The following is a 20,119-nucleotide window of genomic DNA, read 5'->3' as shown; positions in this document are numbered from 1 at the left end:
ACTCAGATTCTTCCATCTGAACCGCAGAGTTTAACAAGTTCATTTCTTCAAACTTGACACAGATGCTCAAGATTACAGCGATCATGAAAATGCACATCACCCTTCCATCCGCCAATTTAAGGCTCCGTGTGCTTTCATAAATCTGCCAGTCTGAACCCCTGATGGCCGCTGTCGCACAATCATGCTAAAGACTTCCAGCTGACAAAATGCATGTTTTATATTTCTGAACTTATCCACTTTCAGTCGCCTTACGGCCTCAAATCTCAACATACTTTACTGGGATTTATGATAGACTAACTCAAATAATATAAAATTAGCAATGGGAGGGAAAAAAATACATGGCTGTGAAACCTTTTTAAACGGCTATTCTGACTCGATATTTTGTAATATTCACTGCGGTTACAACTGCAGGTCTTTTACGGAACATTTTCATCCAGAGCCCGTTCCAACCTTCCAGACTGGATCAATGTTTAAGTATCGCTACAGAGTCCTAGATAGATTTGGGTGCTTTGGACTAAATGAAGTCTTTAAGCTGCATGTTTAAAGATGTTGTAGCTGAGATCATCAGAGAGGAACTGGACAGAGATTGAGCTTTAGGCAAATGCTTTCAAACACTTCTGCAAATCTACTAATAGAACAGGTTTGGTGTAGCACTTAAGCCAACACTTAGCACACCTAGCTTCCCCAAAATAAATTTTTACGGCTGAATTCTCGAGCCGCTAACTTACTTAGCGATTTTGTAACGTTCAACATTATGTTGAAGTTTTTGTTATTGGCTGTTAAGAATTCTTCATGTAGTTGGACGTTTATATTTATGCACTTATTTTGAAGCGGCAACTATAAAACTGGAAAACTGACTCAAACGTGTGTCCCAAACAATCACTTCTTCAAGCACAACCATAAGGGAAGGTGCGCAGTAACAAATTTGACTATGTTGAAGGAAATATATTAAGTCATTGATTAAATTTAGCTTCTGCTAAATGCCTTGTTGGTATAGTGTTACTATAGACAATGGAGGGATGGTGAACTCAATGGGACAGAGAGAGAGAGAGAGAGAGGGTTCAAGCTGTTGTTGTTTCCACTTTTTATTCTTTATTTTTTTTATTTTTCAAGCTCACTCCCTCCTGTCTGCTTCAAGGACTGACTGCCTCATTTTCTCCATTCTTTTCTTCATTTTTTCTGATTCAGCCAGCCCCTTTTAACATCCCACATCCTCCGACCCTCTGCGTGCAGAGGGGAAAAAATGTAGACTCCACACTAATTATGTAGCTGGAAGCGCTCATGGTCGCTCTTCTGACTGTATCAAATTCAAAGTTTGGAAACCCTTCCACAGCAGAGAATGTGTTTTCACATAGCACAACAGCTAGCTAGATCGCGTGGAGGACGGTAACTATCTGCTACACTTCGGCTTAGGTTTAACATGTTAATAACTGGCTGCTACTTCTGGCTAAAAGAGTCAACCTTTTTAAAAAATACTGGAATTTTAATAATTCCCATTTAAAAACCCTTCTACAATATGGGAATTTTGCATTAGTTAAAATAAAAGTCTGCAGTGAATCATGCTGCTTTCTGTCTAGCCATGAATGCTGGCATGGTGAAAAACAAATGTGAGAAAATGAAGGACATTTTTTATGACGCAAAGTTGTGCCACTTTGTGTAACATTTGATGCCCTCCTGTTCTGAATGGTGTGTGTATGCTGAGCTCAAAGTGGTACAATTCACAGTGTTCTGCTAAATCATGATCAGGGGTATGCTACTTTCCATAGGTTGTTTTTTTTAAAATTTATGTTGAAGGATAAACTAACCACCTGGGAAAAACTGTCAGTGCCCTCACTGTTCCCAAATGTCACCATTAACTACTTTTTCACTTTCAAGCATCTAGCATTCCGATGTGAGTGAAGCAGCTGCATAGTGTGGTTGGATTGATTCTGTGGTACAGATGCTTGTCATTGGGGCTTAAGTGTTACAATTATTGTGACATCCATGATCTAAGTAAATACCAATTGCAAACATGCAGATATTGACATAGAAAATGTACAAAAATGATTTTTTTCCCAGGAGAAGGTTAAGAGCAAAACTTTATTGGTACTGTAAAAAAAAGTCATCAGCTAACAATAGCAAATCAACCATCTTTTACATTGTTTTTGATACTACTGGTTATACTGCTCATGTAAAAAGCTGTGAAAAGTTTCCCTCAAAGAGTAACAACATTTTTTTTAAATGAATCAATTAGTTTGTCATAAAAAACCCCCAAAAGAACTAATGTAACCGTGTTTTGGGAAGCCTTAATGCTAATTCCAGCTCCTGAAGAACAATGATGTAAAATGCAACAGGTTTTTACACTTACATGTAATGTGACGTTTAGTCATTAAAGCATGCTAAAGACAGTGTTAATGATACAACTCAAAACAGGAGGAATGTGTAAATAACGACAAGGACATGAAGCTAAGTGTCTCGTCTGTGTCGTTCTGTTCAAGGTGATTACAACATAACATCGTAACTAATTCAACTGAAGCACAGGAACTTTTGAGTACAGTGAGTGAGTTGGCATGTTACAAAAATCGCTGAAACGCCCATGTTTCAAAATAATACAAATCATAACTGACATACGCAAAATGAAACAAAAATCCCAGAAGGCTTTGTAAAACAGAATTACAAGTGTGGCAAACTTCTTCTCTGGAGCCTTTGACAGGTCAGCGGGAAGAACTGGTGGAGTTTACGCAGGAAAACGTGAAAAGTCTTTAATAGAAGAATATTCAATCTAGATATAATCAACCAGATGATTAGACCTTATGTCATGGTTGTTATTAATTTCCTATAAGTAAACAGAAATACCCCCGCCCCCCAAAAAAGCCTTAAATTTTGTTGCAATTACCTACAGGCGATCTAAATAACCATTTTTCTGAATTCCTGTAGAGCTGAGCTGTACTGCGCTACTACTGCTAACTTTATAACACTGTCCACAATAACACAAATATTTTGCAAACATGTTTCTTCTGTGCTTGCACCTCCAATCCATGTACAAAGAATTTTTGGAATTAAAACAGAAAACATTTTTAAAAGCAGAGATTTTTTTTAAAATGCTGTGTGTGGCATATCTGTACAGACTGGATATCTGAAAAATACTTAATATAATGACACATAGACTCACTGTAACCTTCAATACTAGCTTCACCCAGCTGACTGGATTCGAAGGAATTTTCCACAACTTTTTTTTTTTTTTGCTTCATTCCGACTCTCTTAATATTAAACCTCTATTGTAAACTAAAGAAACTCTTGCGGGGGAAATACCATGTAATACTGTGTTAGCCAAAATCAAGATTTTGAGGTTGTGAATATTAACTTTGTGGCCCCATACTGTGGTGGCATGGGTATGACAACATGAGCCATGCTTTAAAAAAAAAAATAAAAAAATAAAATCAATCTAGCCAGGGCCTAATTTTACTCTCTTTTTTTTGTCAGTGCTAAAATCAACTGTTTTGTTTAAGTAATTAAGAAAACTAAATAATATTTAAAAAAACCTGATTCATTTTGCTGCCACCGAGAATATGTACTGATAAACAGTAATGTTTCTATTAAGTTGCTATATCCCTTGATTAAGACAAGGTGGCGCTGCAGCCCACTTTTTGTGCTAATGCCCTAAAGATAATATAGTTTTATTTAATTATTCGTTTTTTGTCATTTTTAACTTTCTCAGATGTAAATGACATTAAATTGTACTCAACCTGTTAGTTTAAGCAACCTGTCTTACAGTGTAACTAAAGTGCCATGCAACGCTGACACGCCTAATATGATTTTCTTAACAGATAACTAATGTAGTTTTTAAATTCGCACAGTGTCAATGTCAGTGATTGGACACCTTGTCAATTGTTTCGATACTCTCCAGCATTTCTGTCGGGGAGTAAAATAAATTAGATGCTCTTTGAACTGCCCTGCAGTTGCAATGTGACAGGTGGTGAATGACAAAACTGAAAACGTAAAATACACAGAACTTCATTAAAATACAGTATCAAAAATGTTTTACAAAAAAAAGGAAAAAAAAGAAGCAAAAAAAAACAAAAAAAGAGAGACCTGATTCTGATTTCTGGATGCTTGATTGCATTAGTTTCAGTGTCCAGATGCTAACAAAACAAACACATACTCTAGTTGCTCAACAGATGATGCGCTCGGATACCAAAACAAAATAAAACAAAAAATAAAAAAAGGGAACAAACATACAAAATGATATATTCCCTCTCACCTTACTCCAAAAATTCAAACCTAAAACATGTCAATCAACATAACATTTAAAACACACCTGAAATACATAACAAAAAACACATATCCTCCCATTAGCTAAAACTGGGCTGTGGTTAACAAATCTTAACCACACACTGTAATATTTATGCCAATAAATTGCTGGTATTTGCTGCTTTAAGGTGTCTCTGAGTAACATTTAACGCGGAAAAGTGCCACACCAAAACCTTCCGTTTGCCAATCCACATCTCATTTTACATCTCATTTAAAACGTAACGTCTTGCCTATACATCATCAGCCTAACTGGTTCTGGGTCAGCTCGCTCCTTTCACAAATTTGTACCACTATGTTGAACCTACTGGATTCCATTTTTTTGTCTGTTCTTGTTTCTATTTGGTACTTATCATCAACAACCTTTTTCATACTGATATATTTAAGCCATAGTGTATTTGACCCTTTGCACGTGACGTGATGCTCTTCAGAAACCGACCCACTCCACCATGACGGACGTCAACACAACCTACGCATGATTTAACTACCTGTGATTGGCAGCCTAATATCGCGTTTAGTTAGTTGATTTCATAGGATGCTGCACAAACAGACAAGGACGCAAAACAGACTTGTCATTTTATCGTAAACCTCTTGTTGAGGAAAGAGGGTAAGGCACAAAAATAAACAATAATATACTTGATAAGTATGATTAGTAAGATGCAATCAAATATTGCACTATGGAGATGCTATGCGTCTAATCATTAGTAACTATGGAGAAAATACCCCACCATCATGTAGCCTCCATGTACAAAAAAAACCTAATAAGCTTATAGACTTTTGTACGTTTTTTTAGTCTGTGTCGGTGGAAGGGAAACAACGTTTATGATGTAGTGATACAAATCATTCAGGCAAATTTATCGTAAACCTTTTTACGATAAAAAAAGTCGGTGAAGTGTTTGTTGAATTGTTTGATCAACTCAACAAACACTTCAAGGGGACGAAGTGTTTGCGGGTCGCTTTCTAAGCTAGCTAGGAAGGATGGAGTCAAGACCGGTTCTTCCGAGATCAAGACCAAGGCTGAAGTTGAATGTTTGACTTCAACAAATATTTCAGGACATTGCTTTTTGTACACCAAAAATGCAAAAATTAATGGAAAAAAAAAAGTTATTTACTCAACAAAAACTACTTCTTGGTTTGAAATTAATAATGGTCATAATAAACTAATATTTAAGTTACTAAATGCAGCCACACATTAATACACATTCCCTAAACTGAATTAATCAGATTACATTGCACAATAGTTGTATGTTAAATGAAAAAAATTGAGAGATTAGTTTAATAAAAATGTGTCATTAAAAAAAAAAAAAAAGTCATAAATAATTAGATGTTAAAAAGCTCACTGTTCCTAAAACATATCCTGGACATATTAATAAATTATGAGGCATGTTAAAATGTCTAATAATTTGTGTGCCTAGTACATACAGGAACACAAGTTGGGGGAATTCCCAAAACGATCAGAGCCAATAGAACCAGTGGGATTTCCGAAAATCACCAACAGGGATGACATAAGAACAACAGAGTGCAGGAAGTGGAAATATTTTCGCTAACACGGATTATGGCCATAAAACATCGAAGGTTAAGACTGAATTTATGTTTTTGGCACGACGAAATAAGCCTTGGTTTTCCTCTTCATTGGCTGCTGGTTCTGTGAGTTTTGCTCGTAGTTTGACGATTCTCATATCGTTGGAAAGAGCAAAGTTTGTGTCTTAATTGAAAGCTTGTGTGGCTAAGACAATGTTTTAGCGCTGCTGCTGCGTGTTTCTATGGCTATGCAAGTTTCACGTTTACGTTTTATTATTAACCGAGGCCAAGACCGGTCTCGAGCCCTCCATTCCTGCTAACTAGTTCCAACTTTTGCCAATACCAATATCTATGAACCCCAACTAAGTAAGCTACATACACAGACAAATTAGCTTGAATTAAACGAGTGCAAGCTGTAGCTATACTGGCAAAAACAACTTCGGAAAACAATGGCAGTCTTCTCTGGTTAATACTCCCATCAGTCACTTACTACGTCCAACATGGCGCCTCAACTGATCAATGACGTAGTTGCAAAGGGTCTATGCAATAATTCTATTTTAAAAATGCTTAAAAAATACATTTTGGCTTAGTAAATCATGAATTATATATCGTGCAAAACTTATTGCGACAGACCCAACAAGTCGGGCACTAGATCATCAAACCTGAAAAGATACGAAATGGAGAAGGTGGCAAAAATTACTCAAAACTCAGTAGTTGATGAAGACAGGCAATTTTGAAATATCTTTCAATACACATCGATAGACATCCCTTTCTTCTTTGCTTTGCTGTCCAGCAACAATCCTTTCAAGATCTCAGAAATGGCATTACGTGATCTGTGTGAGACAGAATGTCAAGTTAAACCACAGTTCAAAGAAATGTTTTTGCCCATCGATTTATGCAGCATTTGCTTTGGCATTAGTTACAGAAAGCATTCAACTCAAGCACATTCTTAATCCGTAGTTAACCATGTAAAGGCACAAGAGCATGTCACACGACTATAATTGTGAGCTTGCAGCTTAGCTTGAGACTCTATTCCAGACGACAGAAGGAAGACACATGTCTCAGCATGCAGCTGGTCTTTGCTATAAGGCAGGAGGATACTTGGCAGCAGGACCACCTCCTTTAAGATTAAACATGCTCAGACGGGTAGTAATATCAATGTGATATCAAAGTGTATGGGCCTGGGAGGGCGGAGGAGGTTTGTCTGTATGATTTAGGGTTGAAGGGAGGGTGGAGGACGGGCTGGTGGAGGACAAGGCGGCCCTGGAGGCGTGCGGGACGGCGGGGGCCCCGGAGGCACCTGGCCTGACTGTGGTGATCTGGTGGGTGGGCTGGAAGAGGTAGGAGATGAGGAGGTGGAGCGGGTAACGGGACGGTAGTCCGGCGGAGGTGGCGATGGCGCATGAATTGGAGTACGGGGTGGGGCCTTGGTTGCTGCTGAATCGTCTTTTACTCTTGTAAAGTTGATGCATCGACCCTGCACAGAAAGAAGTAAATATGAATGTTTAGGCAAACCAAATGGTAAGCGCAGAACACTTGGGTTGCACTCACACCAGTTCTGTTTAGTCCGCTTTAATCGAACTCTACTTAGGTTGCCTAGAAAGACCGGTTCGTTTGGGGAGGTGTGAATATGCAATCGAACTCTGATGGAGATCAGAAAAGTAAACTCTGGTCCACCTAAAAACCTAGGTCTCGGTTTCATTAAATTGAACTCTGGTGTGGTTCTAATGCACAGTGGATGCAAGCAGACCGGAGACGGCTCCAAAAATAGGAAGTGGACTATAGCGCAGGGCATTGTGGGTAGCCAAAACAAATTTGAGAGCCTAGAACCTGTTTTTATTGCATTGTGAAAATGAAATAATGCAGACCCACTGCTACTTGTGGGGACTGAAGCCTGGTCCTCATGAGGAGAAGTACTCTAGGGTTGGGGTTTAGGTTCAGGACTAAGGTTAGGCTTAGTCCTGAACCTTAGTCCTGAGGTTCTAGCATTGATAGGCTGACAACCAAGCCTAACCTCAGTCCTGAACCTTAGTCCTGAGTTAGGCTTAGGTTTAGGCATGCATTGGTATTGGTTGTGTTTTGGGTTAGGGTAAAGGCCATAAGCAATAGAAATAAATGAAAATGAATGGAGATTAAAGTCCTTGTGTTAACTCTTGAGGACTCTTTCCTGTTGTTAAACAGTTCTTAGTCCTCATTCATTGGAATATCATCTTTCACACACTACGGGTTAGTTGAGTACAGTAGTCCCAATCTGTTGTCCTACATGTTTTAGATGTGTCCCTACTCCAGCACACCTGTTTCAAATGACTTCACTAGCTCCTTAGGATGCCTCCAATTGCTGCATTCATTTAAGCCAAGTGTGCAACAGCAGGGTAACACCTGGGCCCTGAGGAGCAGCATTTGAGACCTCTGGTTTAGTGTCATGTTAAGTTTAAGCTAACTCAGAAAAAGCGTCGATAGGGATAGAAAAACAGACTCCAGAAAAGATCAACATTGTTTTTTAAAAAGAGAAAACTTTAAAAAAAAGTTTTCAAATTACACAAAGGACTTTTAATCTCTGTAACATAGGAAAACCTATTAACTTGAGTAGAGTTTTAGTACTCAAACTCCACCCTCTGTCCAGATTTGTGTGGTTGGTAGTCAAGAGTGGATAGGAGAAATGTTAATCTGTTAATAAGCAGTGTGAATGGCTGAAACCACTGGAACATGGTTTTCCATAGTGGAAAATGATAGAGCAGTCACTCATAAAGATGCAAAATACTATTTTTTTTTTTTTCCTGTCTTGGCAGAGGTAACAACAGATGCTGTACTTATCTGGACTAAAATACCTTGATAACATAAACTGTTTTGCGAAAATATTCCAATTTCCTAAACATTTCTTTGTTTGTTCTCTGAAGCTGTGCAGGACATCCATCCAACAGTCATAAAGTTTTCTGGCATTAAATTTACGTCCATGTTTGTGAGGCATGGTCAGTCGGTTTGTGGAGACAGGCCTGGGTGTCTTCTGTTTTTGACATTAGCTTTTACCCTGTAACCAGCAAACTGCTGGTCCAGAAAGGGGATATAATACCAGCTCAGTATTATTCTGTCCCTCTGATGTAAGTGTCCTGTATGTGGTTTGGTGACACACACACACGCACACACACATGCCTACAATGACTGACTTTGTTCTCATATTTAGACTGGATGATCCTCAACATTCATGAGCACAAAGATTTAGCTAGCTTTCATCACATTTAATGCAAGATCTTTTTTCTGTCAGTACATCAGGGTGGCTTGGGATATACGGACACTTCTGCTCATTGTTAGCTCCTAGAGAAGAGAAATGGGATTTTATTTTAGCATGAAACAATGTGACAGTTCGATGAGCTCAGCAATTTCCCCCTGGCAGTTTCAGACAGCAGACTGAACTGCATCCTGGATCACATTGAGCTGTTTATTGGCAATCGACAAACGAAAGAAAAACTAAGCGTTGAAACTGAACTGACATTTTTCTCTGTGCTATGACTCAGTAAGTCTGTTGGAAAAAAAAAACACAATAAAGCTAACCCCGATGAATGTAGCCTTCAAACAGCGCCTCAATTCAGAACGAGCCACAGTAGGTCATCATTGTGCAAGAATAGATTATTGTCAAAAAGTTTTGCAAGTAACAAAACCAACTCTGGATTTTAGCTAGCAAAGTTACGCCAGCTTCACAAAAGCATAGCAAACTCCATGTCCAGGACTTATCCAACGCTTCTGATATTGTTCCCTTTCTGCACATGGTAATGCTAACTTGAATAAAAGAACAATACGTGATATTAGGGCGAAGGTGAAGACTATTGAGCACCCAGCTAGATACATCCTTGTTACTGGAGGCCATAGCCATTCCAAAGCTAGCTACTGATCTGATTAGCTGGAACTGGCCAACTGTTGACATTGGAGAGGCTAGTGACTAGCATATGGTGACACAATGGTTTGCCTACTTCCTCAGCTGTTGGCTAGCATTGATAGGCTGACAACAAACATACCTACGCTGGTCATCTATGCTAGTAGACATATATATATTTTAAAGAACATTTAATCACATATATGACATATTATCTATATTATGACATATAATATCTGTAGGTGACATACATTTGACTGCATCAGTGTGTTATTTTGTTACAATTGACTTTAATCCAGCTCGACATCAATTATTTTTAATCTAGGCTTCGGAATATGTAGCCTCCTGGAACAAAGACATAGCCAACGCTAGGTGTGTAACATTCTGCATTTTGACCCTAGTACCACACCATAGAAACATGGGTGTACAAATAAGATGTTTTTTAAATTGAGAAATAAAAAAAGAGGCTATTGTTCGTTCTCCTTAGCAATTGACTACCAGAACATTAAAAACTGAAGTATGTACTCACTGAGTCATAATTTTCACTCAAATTATTCCATACAAATTGTGACTTCAAAATAATGTACCCCACCTTACAAGCTGCTGAAAAAGAGTGAACCTGAAATACAGTATGTTCAATAAGTGGAAAAATTCTCCGTTGGGACTAGTGGAGCTGAAAAATTATGAAGGATTATTTGAATAAAGAGAACAACAGTGTACTGGATATTTGTGAGGTATTTCTAAGCTCCCCCCAGGGGGAGCTTTGTTCTGAGCGTAAAGCCTTTTCTTTCTCCACATTCATCGCTAGCTATTATGTGGCTCAATTTGATAGATGCTCTGGGCATTAAAACAGAACCACGTGGTTCATCTGGTAAAGAGCAGAGCAAAAAAATAAATAAATAAAAAATGCAGAAGACGCTTGTCCAACTACAAGGATGTGAGCTGTGGTTCGGCTTTTCATCTAATTTATAGCGTCTAATACAAAGCAGGTGTGAGAGAGGAATTGGTTCAACCGAATGCTCCGAGCCAGCTGAGGTGTTAGCTAGCTCAGAGACACCGGGAGTTTGAGGGAACAATGACTAGTCATTTCATACGACTCAAACGTTTTTTTTTAAAGCACTGGTTACCTCAGGGGGACTGTTTATGCTGTTGCTGTTTCACTCTAACGAGGGTAATTGGATGGCTTAGAGACTCCAGTATAAATTTCCACGAATCCACCGGGTCCAAACCTCTGCAAGAAAGCGTTTGCTAATCCTTTCGGTTTGTATTTCTACAGGGGCGAGGGAAACGGTTCTAAAGCTTGTAGAGAGTAAAAACGTTTGATCAAATGAAGTCATCTACTATAACTAGCTGCCTACAGAAATAATTGTTTATGTTTCCAAAGGTTACAGATGCTAAATAACTAGCATGTAAAATACCAGCGCTTCACATGGTCGCAAAACCAGTGTTTCTCTCCGTGTTCTACCACCAGAATGTCTCCAACAATCTGGCTAGCCCCAACCCTATACATCTCAAGTAAGGTTGTTATTATTAATGAAAATAAACTTTATTTAGATCGGGACAATGTACAGCTCAAATGTAAATGTCAACATTTGATGCGCTGTACCAGATCAACACCACAAGCTTATTCGCATGCAGTCCCTTGACAAGTCTAATCACAAACACAAACACACATGCAGGCAAACATTGACATAGTTAATGTTTACATATCTGAGCGTTTTTCAACCATTATTTCCCCCCCAAGTTAGATTTCAAGTTACATGAAAAGATTTTGTTTACATATCTCTAATAATAAATTGAATCCCAACAATCCTACAATATGATGCTGCAACATATTGTAGTAAAAGCAGATTTTGTTATATTTTAAGTAAAAATAAAAGCTATTTTGCACTCATTTCCATCATGAATTATTCCCTGTAAATTGTACACAATTCCCCCCACCCCCAGGATTCATATTTAGAAAGCATTGAATAGTGAAATAAATTAAGAATCTTCTTTACATTAGCTTTGGAAAACAATAATTTTACATAACCTTCCATCTAAGTCCACCAGTTTTACGTGGACTTAAAAGAAAGAGGCCGACATCTTTTAATTGTGAGTAACTTACATGATCACCAGGCTGGGGTCTCATCAGGGAGACCTGGTCATAACCGCGGCGAAACAGAGCCCAGATGGCGTCCAGTTTACCCTGAGCAGCAGAGAATGGAGGGTTTCATGGTTACATCATTGGAGTTATTTCTGACTTTATGTGGAGAGTTTATCACTTAATTTGTTTTAAGGCAAACTAACAAACTAAGAAATCATCCATGAGTCACTGAAGTGACTCTGTTTTGTGTTCTCCTGTGCAGGAATGTGTTTTGTAACCAAACCAACAACCAAAGATTGCTGTAAATAATATTATTTATGCACAAATGCAACATTTTGAGGAAGGTCATCAAAGTTGCGTAGTCTTCAGACTGGGATCGTTCAAATTCATATGGATCCAACCAGTTTAAAAGACTAATTTTACCAACACCAAGTGTTTGGCGAGTGTAAAAAAGAAAAAAAATTATTTCTGACAGAACGGTAGATCACGTTTTTTTTTTCTTTTAAGCTGTTGAAGAGGAATATTTTTTATCCATACTCTACATGGCATTTCTAAATTTTAAGAATAATCTGCCTTTCTAGGTGGTGTCCTTACAGTACATACACTGTAATCAGCATGTGTAGAGAAGGGGGAGTGTGTATTTTTGTGTGTGCTTAGATGAAAAAGGTACAGTGCTGCTACTGTCTGAAAGGCTTCATTCATAAAGTCAGCAGAGAAATACAGGACACTCCTGGTATTTTTTACGTTTTACCATCAGCTCAGAGATGATTACAAAGGAGTGTCTGCTTCCATTAATGTGAAATTGTCAACATTCAGTTATTAAGAACTGAATAAACAAAAAGTGGTTTTAGCTAGATTCCAAGGTGGTTTTGGCTTTCCAAAAAAGAGTCAAGGTGCTAAAGTGGAAATGGAAACACATTTGACCAAACAAGTTCTGACGAAACAAATGTTTACCTCACATGACCGATCAGCTGTTTATTTCTTGATCTTTCTCTACTTCTTTGTGCAGCTTGTATCATCGCTAATGCTGGTTGACATGACAGAAAAAATACAACTTGTCTGATAGCAACACATTCTTGAAAACCTCTCTCCATTTTTCTGTAGTCCATGCTAGTTAGCAACCTCTCCTTTCTGTTACAGCGTCAGCGGCTGACGAAATTACAGTTTACATAGCCTGCTTAATTTGCGGCAAATCAAATCACATTTTTTTTTCTTGTAGCATTTTGGAAGTTTGCTCAAAATGTGCGTGGCAATTGGACTGAATCACAGCTAGCGTGTTCTCAGTGGTCCTGTGGGAGTCTGCGGCAGTGTGTACCTGGATGGGTGTGTACCACTTGCGGTTTTGAGGCGGCTTCTTGTTGTGAGCTTTCTTGGGTTTGGGCTCGTAAGGTTCGTACTCCTGCTCCGGCATCTTCACCACTGCGTTCTTCGGCTTCTCCAGCTTAGCCCCTTCCTCGGTGGATCCTTTACCGCCCCATCGTACCTGCAGGCAGTGGGCGACGCAGGAACGGTTAGTGACCTGTTTTTGGTTTTTATCAGAGCCGTCTGGTTGAACTGCATCAATGTGATTTAATCACCTCCATCCTCTTGATTCCTCCGATTCCCCTTCCTCCATAATATGAGGCGTCCACAGTGGGCCACTTCTTCTTTGGCAGGCCATCATCGTCATCTGATTCCTGAAAACACAGAAATGAGACTTCTTTCATTTTGCAACATTCCTAGTTAAATTTCTGATTGCCTTGGTGTGTGTGTAGCTGTTTGGACTCACAGGCTCAGGAGGCGGAGGAGGTGGAGGCTCCTTGATCACCTGTGGACAAGAAAGGATCTTCACAACAACGTACATCATTTCTGCTTCTATCTGATTAACTGAAGAATGAAACGTTTATGAAAAAAATGTTGTTTTTTTTTTTTTACATATTTTCTGAAACTGTCACTATGTGAAAGTATGGTAGGAGACAGATAATCTGAGAAAAAAAAAATCAAGCTCCCCTGCCTTTTCCCAATGCTTACTAGAAACAACCAATCAGAGCCAGGAGGCGGGTCTTACCGTTGTCAATCACCCTCATGTCCTCTGTCACGCATTTTTGATAGCATAGTCTGTCATGAATGCTAAGCTAGTTATGTGATGATAAACAGTTTTCCTGTAATGTTACATTTTTTTTCTGCCATTAGCATATTTAGCCAAGAGTTCACCAGATTGATTAACAGCACCAAGCCCCTCCTCCTGGCTGTGATTGGTTGTTTTTGGTCGGGAGCCGTGCATTTCTTCAGACGGCATTAGCAGGTGGAGCTGGATCTTTTCACAGATTATCTGCCTCATAAATACTGTCACGACATGGTGACAGTTAACAAATATGCAGCTTTAAGGATTCATCATATCTACTGAACTTGTGGTTGAAGAGCGCATCAGTCCTGGTCTTAACAATAAAAAGATATTAGAGTTTCTTACCACGGTGCAGCACAGAGGCCAGAACCACCACATGAAGAGGAGGGCCAGCAGGAGGAACAACACCAGCAGCGTTATCAGCAGGATGGTGCCATCAAACTGGACAACGCACACACAAAGCAGGAGCAGATTTACTACCGGTGAACAGCTTCAGGAAAAATTTGTTAGCAGCAAATGAAAGAAGGAAGATGGGAAGGAAGGATGAAATTCAGGAGGGATAGAAGGACGGGAACACAAAAGGAAAGTGTTAAACACCTCCAAGGAGAGCGTGCAGTCTTGGACATTTTCAACCTACCAAACAATAAAGTTCAGGAAAAAGACAGCAGCGGCGTGGGAAGAGCAGGGCAACAGGATATGAATTTAAATCCACACACAGAGGATTATTAGTTCATCTTTAATTATGTCTCCTTCAGCGATTCCTCGCCATGGCCTTGTTGAATTTTCACTGACCCCAACATATTAATCACGTGTTTGCATAAAGTCTGTTTCAGCTATTTTTAATCATTAGATTTCTGACCTCAGTTATCTGCGATATACATTTTAATATAAATGGATTATAATCTAATCATTCTAACTATGAGGATACTTTATTCTATGTATGTACAGTACTGTAAAAAAAACATTTACTTACTTATCGATTTAAAAAGGATCAGTACAGTCGGACAAATGTAGAAAGGAATAAAACAAGGAAGGAACAAACTAAAGAAGGGCGGAATAATGGCAGTATGGAAGAAAAAAGAATGGACCAAAAAAGTTGGTAAATTAGTGAATAAAGATGAAAGGATGGCAAGAAGGAAGAACATTTTACAAAAGGAAAGATGGAAGTATGGACAAAAACACTAACAAGAAATGAAGGAGTACTACAGAAAAAATGAAGTTATAAAGGGAAGCAAATTAGGAAAGATGGAAACAAAGACAGAAATTTCAGCAGGAAGGTAGATAATCTGAGAAAGAAAGATAGCAATGAATGAATTGAAAGTATGAAGGTAATTAAAACAAAGTCAATGGAGAGATAAAGGAAGTGATTGAAAAGGTAAATTAGTGAATATATAAGTTAAAAGGAAGCCCGTAGGTTAGTAAACAGGTTAGGAAGCAATTAAAAAACTAAATACAAATTGAATTAAATAGGTCAAGGAAGGCCAAGGGAATCAGACTGATTTGACTGTAACCTTGGTTGAGAGATAGAAAACAAGCTGGCCAATGAAGACCAGAACGTAGTTCACTTCCAAAAGAACTAACAACGATGCTACCAAGATCAGCAACAGTGGATTTAAAGTCCCAAAGCTCTGACATGAGGAGGAACAGAGGAGAGCACTTTCAGCCTCGTCACCGTAGCGATTGTGTTCTTTGTCTTGCTATCTGTGGTCGATCTAAATCATTTAAGTCTCCTAATATATCCATCTGTTAACATTTCTCTCTGTTTCTCTCGAGCCGGGCCTCCGCCAGCCAAACATGGTTTTCATTACAGACCGCAGATGAGGATCACATGTGGTTAGACTTTCCCCTATCTATCATACGAGGGGGGGATGTTGAGGATTTGTCTGAACTCAGCAGTGGGGCTGACTGTAGACAGCTCATCACAGGAACCAAATAAATATTTCTCAGAACCTAATCCCCTCCCCTCTATCAACAAACAGTGAGACCCTTAGAATGACTAAATTGTCTGATTAGAAAACTTGATAGTGTAATTTATTAGGTGACAGTAAATGGGACCATATCTGGATGTGTGCACATTTTTGTCATGGAGTATGGTATTACACATATGGGGCTGGTTGCAAAAAAATGAAACGATGAAATTTCAGTGGATCCCCATCTATTCGCGGTTCAGTAATCACGGATGTCTTCATAACTCCCAATTATTCATGTGAAATTTGCCTGTTTGCACATTTTTTCATACAGCATTTTGTCACCTTTTTAAAATAATGGCCTATGTCATTTTTTCCAAAAAGTGATTCAGACAAAAACCCCAACTCTTTGGAAAAATGACCTAGGCTATTATTTTAGTAAGGTGACAATTTATGAAATATCTGAAAGAAAATGCAGCTTGGGAAGCTTACATACCTAGTTGCAATGCTAGTTGACATGCTACTGGCTGGCATTTTCAAAAGCAACCAATCCAGGAATGCCATTTATTTTTCTTGCCAATGATTGGCTGAAAGCCCAAGAGCAGAGATACTGTTGATATTAGCTTTTGTGGTACTGCCAAAATGTTTCTATGGCCTAGGCATGCTAGTTGTTAGCCTATCCATTTCTAACACCAGTCTATCAGTGCTAACACCATCCTATCAACGCTAACGCCACTCTATCGATGCTAATACCAAGCTATCCAGTGCTAATGGACAGTAGAGGAAGCATAGGCAATCCAATGGGTTTCCAGCCTAGACATGCTAGTCATAAACTTTTCCAAAGCTAACGCAGCCTGTCATTAATCAGATCAGTAGCTAGCTTTGGAATACTTATAGCCTCCTGTGACAAGGAAGTAGCCACCATTGGGTATGCTATAGTTTTAATTTTGGCGCTAATACAACACTATGTGTGGACTAATACATTTTAAGGTACAGTATATTTGGTGTGCGGCTGTTTATAGTAGACAGTTATAAGTGTTTTTAGAGGGGGTGTGAAGAAATCACGGATTTTAGCTATCCGCTGGACATTTTTATTTGATGTCTTATGGGTCTTAAGCATATTTTAACTTTCCCCTACTGTCTAATTGTAATAGCATGCTAAGTTGGGGTGTATACATCATAAGCCACATAGTTTGCTCTCATGGTTTCTTGTCCCAGCTTTATGGATTGGGGCAGGAGGCCTTTAAAGGGGAATATTTCTTGTTGGTTAGATGGAATTTTCTGTTTCCATATGTCCCACCATATGTTTTTGTTTAGGTAAATTTGCTTTAAATTACTTTAAATGGAATGTCAACCCTTTTTCCCTCTAACTGAGTAACAAACATTTGAACAGAAGTAAAGGATTCATCAGTGAGTGCCGTTATGGGACGTTTCCCTTTTACTCTTCAAAGAAAACGCATATTGTGGCCTTGAACTTGCTTCTCTAAGTTTTTTTCTTTCCTTTGCTGGGGAGTCCAGTGGGTCTTTTTCAATGCATCATTGCTAGTAACAACACTTAAAAGGGAGGATGGAGAAGACAAATGGGTCATCCCTCAGACCAAAACACCAGACTTCTACGAAAAGAAGGGAGGGGAAAACATCATGTCCTGCCTCGCAAAAGAATCCATACTGAACATTTTCACACATCACAACCACAAGCTGCCATGTAGTTTATTATAACTTTATGTAGCATGAGATACACTGTTTTTTGAAATCTTTCTAGAAACACTGAAGCCCCTAAATAGAATCCAGTCATTAAATATGGCCCAGTTGTGTCTGTGAATAAATATAGCTGTTCTTTGAAGGCTTCAGATGTTTGTTGGAGAATATTTAAGAAAGAGATGCAAGAAGAGGCCACAAAAACTCCAGTTTGGTAGACAGTAAACAAGTGGAAGACGATGTTCTAGTCAGAGGACAGTGAACGTTTTGGTCTACATGTACAAAAGCCTGAAATCTATTACTGGAGACTTGAGACAGGGGTAAACGTTCCCCTTCCAGCTGGACAATTGTTGTTAGGACCATGTTGGTACCAGTTCTGATTGGACCTGGGCTGTTTAAGTGGTACTCTGCAGAAAAGTCGCCATTATTTACAAGTTCAGTCTAAATAAATTAACCTTAATGTAGAAATAAATTTGGTGGATGCATAAACGGAGGAACTCCAAGCTCCTCAGCTTCTTCCAGTTCCAAGTTTGACTTCCGGAGGATTTATGAACTCATCCGCCCAGTGACAAGGTTAACTATTCTTAGAGGTGCATTCTGCTAACAATATTATAGGTATAACAAGTGAAAGATTTATTAAAGTACAAGCAGTCAGAGTGAAATCTGACTGTTTTTTTTTTACTAAAATTTGTTTGATTTTAGTAAATGGTCAATCTGACCAGGCCATTGAAATTAGTCTGGTCAGAATGCCAGTCCCGTTTGTGTTTTTAACACTTGGAAAATTGAACAGATTGCTCCCTTTAGTAAATGAATTTGACCTTCTCAGTGAGTTACAAAGGATGAGATGGTTTTTTTGTGCTTCATGACATAACAAACTGAAGAACTCTGAACCTTGAACTATTTTACTATGTATGTCAAGAGTCTGGCACGTGAAAAACAAGGTATTCAATGAAGTCGTACTTGTAAATGTTAGAGATTCACTGCTTTATGCTAAGGCATATTCATCAAAAAGATGCAGCCCAGGCCAAACTTCAGTCCAAACAAGAATGTACAGCAAGATTTTTCACTGATTTCTCAAAAGCGTTGTTTACAGAAACCTCCGTGTTCAGTCTGACTGAACCTTGAGGCATTTCGCATTAAAGAATATGCTGAATTTAAGCATGTAGAGATGTACTCTTCCATGTACTCCATCAAAAAAGGTGGTTAAAAAAGTACTGACTCAAGAGGGCAAAATATTAATGCCTGACACATTTTTCAGATTTTCTTTCAACTTCAAAAGTATTACTTTGTCTTGGTCTATCACAAAAAGCCCCAATAAACACAAATTTTGTGGTTGTAAAGCGGCAAAAAGTAAAAATAAAAAGCCCACACATGTCCGGAAGACATGCTAAAAAAAACGTTCCCGTAAATGTCCGATTGCATTAAAAAAAAAAAAAGTTAAATAATTACTTACACACTCTGTGGTGGTGATGTGGACGTTGCTGCCGATGAAGGACAGACCGTCATTCATGCTCACTTGGAGATAAATCACCCTGAAACAGGACAACAAAAACACGCACCGAAATGAGCAAAGGCATCAATAATGTGTGAATATCACAATGTCGTCCACAGAAAGCGTAACTCAATCAGTTTCTTTCGCCAGAATGATGTCATTCAAAGTTGGCTTCACAGCAGAATCACGTCACCAAACACTTTGCTAGCTATGAGGGGAGATTGTAACTGTAACCAAAAGGTTCCAACCACAAGACTCAAGGGATAAAGAGCCGGAGGAGACAGACGTTTAACCCAACAGTAAATTACAATGACTAATCCTGCTCACTCCAGAATTTTCTTTTCAGTCTCCAGAATGTGTTGCTTTTGTCTGACTGTAGCTGCTGAAATCTCTAATCTCCCTTGAGGTCATATTGTTAGAAATTGTCCAACAAACGAGCAGCTTGACTTGTACTTACAGGCTCCATTTCACTCGTAATTGAGCTGGCTTTACCCAAACGAACCAGATACAGAAGTTTTCCACGTTGTTTAAGCAAGAAAGGAGAAAAAACCCCATCGAGGTGGTTGTAACTGGGTGAGCCAGCACAGTAAACACAAAGACATGGTAGTTTTAATAAACTGCAGTGGAAAGTCCCGCCAGTGGAGGTTGTTTTTTGTCTCTCAGGGAATTACATCATCCAAACTCAACTTTCAATTATCCTTCAGCTTTTTTTCCCCAACAGACTCCCTTATCAAAACAAGCTTCTGTCCGCGCCCCACTTCTAACCTCATCTGTGTATCCAACATATCTCCCTGGATCATCCCCCCCTCCGCCTCTAACATTGGAGAACAATTCGCAGAACTGCCCCATCTTTGGGGCTTTTTGTGGTTTCATTCCTGAAAATGGGGACGAAAGGGGGTCAGGCGAACAGAAAGAAGCAAAACCTTCAATCTGTCTCGCATATTTGTCTGAGTCCATAAAGACAAGATGCCAGATGATCATTCAAGAAAAAATAAAAAAAATCCAAAATTGTTCAAATGAAAAAATTCCAAGAGATGATAGAGCAGCCAGAGAAACCTTGAAGTCAGAATTAAAGGATGTGGAGGGGAAAAAACAACAACAAAGTGGTGGGGAGGAAACGTAGAGCATGGTCACAGACAGCTGGTTCACAAGGAAG

General features: G+C 38.9%; 1 protein-coding gene across 2 annotated transcripts in view; it reads right to left on the bottom strand.

The window, feature by feature from the left end:
* Positions 1-2,060: 2,060 nt before the first annotated feature.
* The window catches only part of antxr1c (ANTXR cell adhesion molecule 1c), a 48,941-nt gene continuing 30,882 nt past the window's right edge, over positions 2,061-20,119 (bottom strand). For both annotated transcript variants that reach the window (XM_028029971.1, XM_028029972.1), the window contains exons 12-18: positions 18,925-19,003; positions 14,212-14,307; positions 13,531-13,569; positions 13,340-13,438; positions 13,078-13,245; positions 11,784-11,864; positions 2,061-7,285 (exon numbers count right to left, since the gene is read on the bottom strand). In XM_028029971.1, coding sequence (XP_027885772.1) covers positions 7,022-7,285; positions 11,784-11,864; positions 13,078-13,245; positions 13,340-13,438; positions 13,531-13,569; positions 14,212-14,307; positions 18,925-19,003 — 826 coding nt within the window. In that variant the 3' untranslated portion in view covers positions 2,061-7,021. The remainder of the gene's footprint in view (positions 7,286-11,783; positions 11,865-13,077; positions 13,246-13,339; positions 13,439-13,530; positions 13,570-14,211; positions 14,308-18,924; positions 19,004-20,119) is intronic.

This window comes from Xiphophorus couchianus, chromosome 10, assembly GCF_001444195.1.
Source record: "Xiphophorus couchianus chromosome 10, X_couchianus-1.0, whole genome shotgun sequence".
In the NCBI taxonomy this organism is placed as follows: domain Eukaryota; kingdom Metazoa; phylum Chordata; class Actinopteri; order Cyprinodontiformes; family Poeciliidae; genus Xiphophorus; species Xiphophorus couchianus.
This window is presented reverse-complemented; position numbering and strand designations above follow the sequence as displayed.